Below are 4,881 nucleotides of genomic sequence, written 5' to 3' on the forward strand. Positions count from 1 at the left end.
TTTTATTTGCTCATTAGCGCCATGTCCTCTCAATGACAACTGGAATTTAGGAACATTAGCAATTTCTTCAATTTGTCTTCGAATCCGCCGCATTAGCATTTTCCTGTAATATCAACTGGAACCGTTATAAGTAACGACCCACAAAATTAAATATAATTTTAACCAACTTGAACTAATTTTTTCGCGATTTATGATATGTTTTAATCGAGGAAAATATTTGTTACAATTATTTAGAAAAAAAAGTTTAATTTTTGAACAAAACAAATTAGATGAGATTACCTCTTCTCCTACAGAGGTAGACTCTTTGTACTCCAATTGAAGTCCCTCCTCTGCATACAGAAACAACGAACTCATTAAATTGATACAGCTCCCCCAAGGATTTAATATATTTATATTATATAATTAAAACCTCATGCAACATTACTAAAAATAAAAAAATAAAAAATCCATGCAACAAAAGATAAATATTGTATCATAAAAACTCTTAAAAATTCTGGAGAATTATTTTTTTAATCATCTATTAACTTGTTCAATTTTGGGTTTTGATTCATTAAGTTTTTGAAATTTGTTTTGGTACACTAACTTTTAATTTTCGACTAGTTTGATTTAGTTGCTGATGTGGTATATGACAGTCAACAATTTTCAATGTCACGTCGAGATTTTTTTATCTCACGTCAGCATTTTCTCATATAAAATTATTTTTTCTATCTAACTCATTAATTAGATCAAAATAGTCGGAAAATAAAAATGAGTATACCATCACTAAAATTTGGAAATTTAATAATCAAAATGTAAAATTAAACCAGGGAAAAAAATATTTTCCAGAAAAATTCGAACACTGACCATTTTTAGTCGGGGGATCGTGCGAATGGTCACATGAATTCATTGCTTTCTCTTCTTCATCGCCACCTGCAACAACATTCTCCGGATCTTTTGCGCAGCCCTTCTCCAGTTCTTGATTTTTCGCACCGTCTTCTTTCGTTTTATAATCCGAAGACGTCTGCGCGTTCCCTTCTCCTTCTTCCCCGGATGCTCCATTTCCGATATCCTCCTGTTTTGCTAGGGTATTTTTCTTTCCATCCTCCAAGGTTTCGCCTTCTTTTTTCTCGAATATGGCTTCTGGGATTTCATTTTCCTTCGCATTTACAGATTCATTCGCGGCAACGTTTTGAACAGGTGGGTTGCTGTTGGATTCTGATCTTTTGCTCTTGCTTTTGGCAACAGTTGTGTTGGCTGTTGCAACAGCATGCTTCGATTCTCCACAACCCATAGCGGTTTTTATAATTTGGACGTTGAAATGGAGAGGAAATGAATTCTTGAATTCAATTTCCTTTCCTCCGAGGAGATTGGACACGAGAATGAAAGGGGAAATGTTACTATATTTTTCATATGTTTTTGTTTGAGTTTTTATAGGGCTGAAAACAAAGCGTTTTTTCCGTAGGTGGGGGGTTGAATGGTGGTATTTAGGCTTTCGTTCATGTTTTTTTTAAGAAAAAATTATAGAAATTAACATTTTTGTCCAACTAACTTTTTTTAAGGCAAAAATTTGTGTGAGACGATCTCACGGGTCGTATTTTGTGAGACAGGATATCTTATTTGGGTCATCCATGAAAAAATATTATTTTTTATGTTAAGAGTATTACTTTTTATTGTGAATATCGGTAGGGTTGACCCGTCTCACAAATAAAGATTTATGAGACCGTCTTACAAGAGACCTACTCTTTTTTTTGGGTTTCAGTCTATTTAGGCACACTGACTTTCATTTTTTCTTTTTGCTTTCGATCATAATTCGCGGGTATATGGAGTGCTGATATAACATCAGAAAATAATGATATACACTTACGGAGATATATTAGAAATGATTTGTTTTATTTTACGTCAGTAATTGAACCAAAATAATCTATAGTTAAAAGTTAGAGTACTAATACTAACATTTGAAATCTCAATGAACTAAAACCTAAAATTATGCACATTAATGGACAAAAAAATTATTTTCTCAAATTAAGGCATTAATTAACATGCAGATTCCATATGATCTCTTTTATCTTTCTATCAGAAACAAAATTTTATACTTTTATAAAGAACGAAAAAACATGGCGCATAAACTATGAATTTAAATAGCAAATTGATATATAAACTTTTATTATTTCCACAAGCGTTACTGCATTTTCATACATTGTAATTAATTAATAAATCTCTTGTGCGACGCTCTCACGAATCTTTATATGTGAGATGGGTCAACCCTACCGATATTCACAATAAAAAGTACTACTCTTAGCATAAAAAATAATATTTTTTCATGGATGACCCAAATAAGATACCCGTCTCACAAAAATATACTACCCGTGAGACTGTCTTACACAAGTTTTTGACTTAATTAATTCACATTTCTTCATTAAGAAAACTATAGTTTTTTCAATGATAAACATGCATCTAATTATTTATTATAAGATAACAAGCGTGTTCATGGCAACAAATAAAATTTGACACATAAATTAATACAAGACGTGAATAAATAAAAAAAATGAGCAAGAACGCTAATATTTCATTAATATACGAAACCATATAAATAATAAAAATGATTCAAATATTAATATTTAACGGGCTATTTTCACTCGAAATATTAATAATGATTTTTAAAATTTCATAATATTTATTTTTTCTCAATAGCATACTATGATTACTATATTTATATATATTTCGCAATCTTTGAAAAAAAAAAGTATTCAAGGTAAAAAATGTTAGCTTCAAATTAATATATATATAATATATACATTATTATAAAAATAGAATATTTAAAAATGACAGAGCCGATATATTATAATATTATATGTTAAGCAATAAGGTATCGGTCTTATAAATTAATTTTGGTACCATGTAAAATATGACATTATAAAAATTTCAAACACGAGCACTTTTAAAGCCGGACAATAATTGAAAAATACTGAATGGAGAAAGAGATTTGGAAATTAAGGAAATAGAGGTAGGAGAATTGGGGTTGATCGGTCTCATATCTCTTAGAGATAAATCTTATTATTTTCCTATCGTCGACCATGTCTCCAGCGGAGACAATATTATTCATTAAGATCTGGTGTCACTATTTTATAGCTCACTTAGTCAATCAGATCAACGGCGTAACGTCAGCAGCTTGACGCATGAGAACTTCCCAGGAGATCACTTATCTCAGTACGCTCACTCATGCACGTTTAACCAATCTCCCCCCAGAAGTATAGAAATATGCTCTTAGAAGACTTGAACTTATGACATCGCTCCGATACCAATTGCTAGGATCAAGCGCTTACCACTAGGCCAAAATACTCTCACTCATGCACGTTTAACCCAACTCATGAGTGAGAGTATTTTGGCCTAGTGGTAAGCGCTTGATCCTAACAATTGGTATCGGAGCGATGTCATGAGTTCAAGTCTTCTAAGAGCATATTTCTATACTTCTGGGAGGAGATGGGTTAAACGTGCATGAGTGAGAGTACTGAGATAAGTGACCTACTGGAAGTTCTCATGCGTCAAGCTGCTGACGTTGCGTCGCTTGATCTGGTTGGTTATGTGGACCGTAAAAGAGTGACATCAGATCTTAACGAGTAATACCGTCTCCGCTGGGTACAGAGCCGACGGTAGAGAAATGATACTCTAACGGATATAAGATAGCACCGGCAGATAGACACACACCTCACCGGACTCATGGGCCTAACAGCCCGACCCGCGCTCACCCAAGTAAGTGCACTATGCGCTGTCTCACAAATATAAGGAAATAAAGTTGCACTTTGGCTAACAGCTATAGCTTTTGGCCTAGTGGTAAGCGCTTGATCCTAACAAGTTTTATCGTTTAACTTAATTTTTTAAAAAAATTTTATTGAACTTATATTACTCATGCTAAGATTCATCTTAGAAAAAATAAAATGAAAAAATAAAGCAAAATGACCTTCAATACATTAAATTAGGAAGAAAAAGTTTTTTCATTTTCCTCTCCTTGTTTATATATACTTTAATATGTGTGATATAAGCTTTACTCTCGTCACGTGTGCCACATAAGAGAACATCAGTGTCAAATAAACAATATTTGGTTTATTTAGTGGTTTCGAGAAAAAAAAGCCAAAAAAAAACCAATTTACTGGATGCAAATCGAATTTTGACAAGTTACAAGACTAAAATACAAAACATACCAACTTACATGACTAAAGCTGAAATTACCATGATCAAAATAGTGCGAGTGTACTTTATGTGACTAAATTTTCTCCCCTTCAGTGCAGCAGTTATAAATAGTTATGTTGTAGTGGATACGACTTATTGCAGATCTTGCTTAATTATCTGTGCATGAAGTTGCTTCCAAAGCCCGATAGTAGCTACATTTGTAAGAAAAATTACCCATATTAATCAGAAGAAGGAAAGACCTGTAGGAAATGGGGACGGTCATTGCCTACAACTTTTGACAAAAATACATGCACCGTCTCAACTTTAGAAACTGAGATGCGTACACGCTTCTTCTTCTGAATCTTGGCTCCCGATACACTCATCGATGGTATGAGAAACGCCTATAATAGAGACGATTGAGTTCCCTAAGCACACACCTCATAAGAAAAATATACATCATCTATCGAAAGGGTGGAGTGCTTAGAAGACTTCAACCGGGAGGAAAATCAGAAAACTTACAAATTTTCGATGGCTGGAGGTAATGCTCGATCTGCTTCCGCATATTGTTTATCATGTTCATATATACTTAGAAACATGAATTTTTGAAAAAATTTCTGACATTTGGTATTAGAGCCGTGATACCTCTGCCTTGAAAATATCTGATATTCTTTTTCTTGAAATTCATATATAACGAACTCTTTGGAAATTTGATTCTCAAATTTTGATAAGAGGAGT

At 33.1% G+C, this 4,881-nt stretch overlaps 1 protein-coding gene across 1 annotated transcript; it reads right to left on the bottom strand.

Moving 5' to 3' along the window:
- Positions 1-1,380, bottom strand: LOC142541680 (uncharacterized). The gene is made up of 3 exons (XM_075648154.1): positions 844-1,380; positions 280-329; positions 1-103 (listed from the first exon to the last, which is right to left on the bottom strand). The coding sequence occupies exons 1-3, from the start codon at positions 1,268-1,270 to the stop codon at positions 68-70; spliced, it is 513 nt and encodes a 170-aa protein (XP_075504269.1). The 5' UTR covers positions 1,271-1,380; the 3' UTR covers positions 1-67.
- Between the last annotated feature and the right edge of the window lie 3,501 nt (positions 1,381-4,881).

Source organism: Primulina tabacum, chromosome 4 (genome assembly GCF_025594145.1).
Source record: "Primulina tabacum isolate GXHZ01 chromosome 4, ASM2559414v2, whole genome shotgun sequence".
Classification (NCBI taxonomy): Eukaryota; Viridiplantae; Streptophyta; class Magnoliopsida; order Lamiales; family Gesneriaceae; genus Primulina; species Primulina tabacum.

Excerpts from the sequence above, each read along its gene's own strand:
- LOC142541680 (XM_075648154.1), bottom strand. The coding sequence starts at position 1,270 with ATGGGTTGTGGAGAATCGAAGCATGCTGTTGCAACAGCCAACACAACT. Across the intron at positions 330-843 it reads CGATCCCCCGACTAAAAATG|AGGAGGGACTTCAATTGGAG; the intron begins GTCAGTGTTCGA and ends TTCTGTATGCAG. Across the intron at positions 104-279 it reads CTACCTCTGTAGGAGAAGAG|GAAAATGCTAATGCGGCGGA; the intron begins GTAATCTCATCT and ends TTGATATTACAG.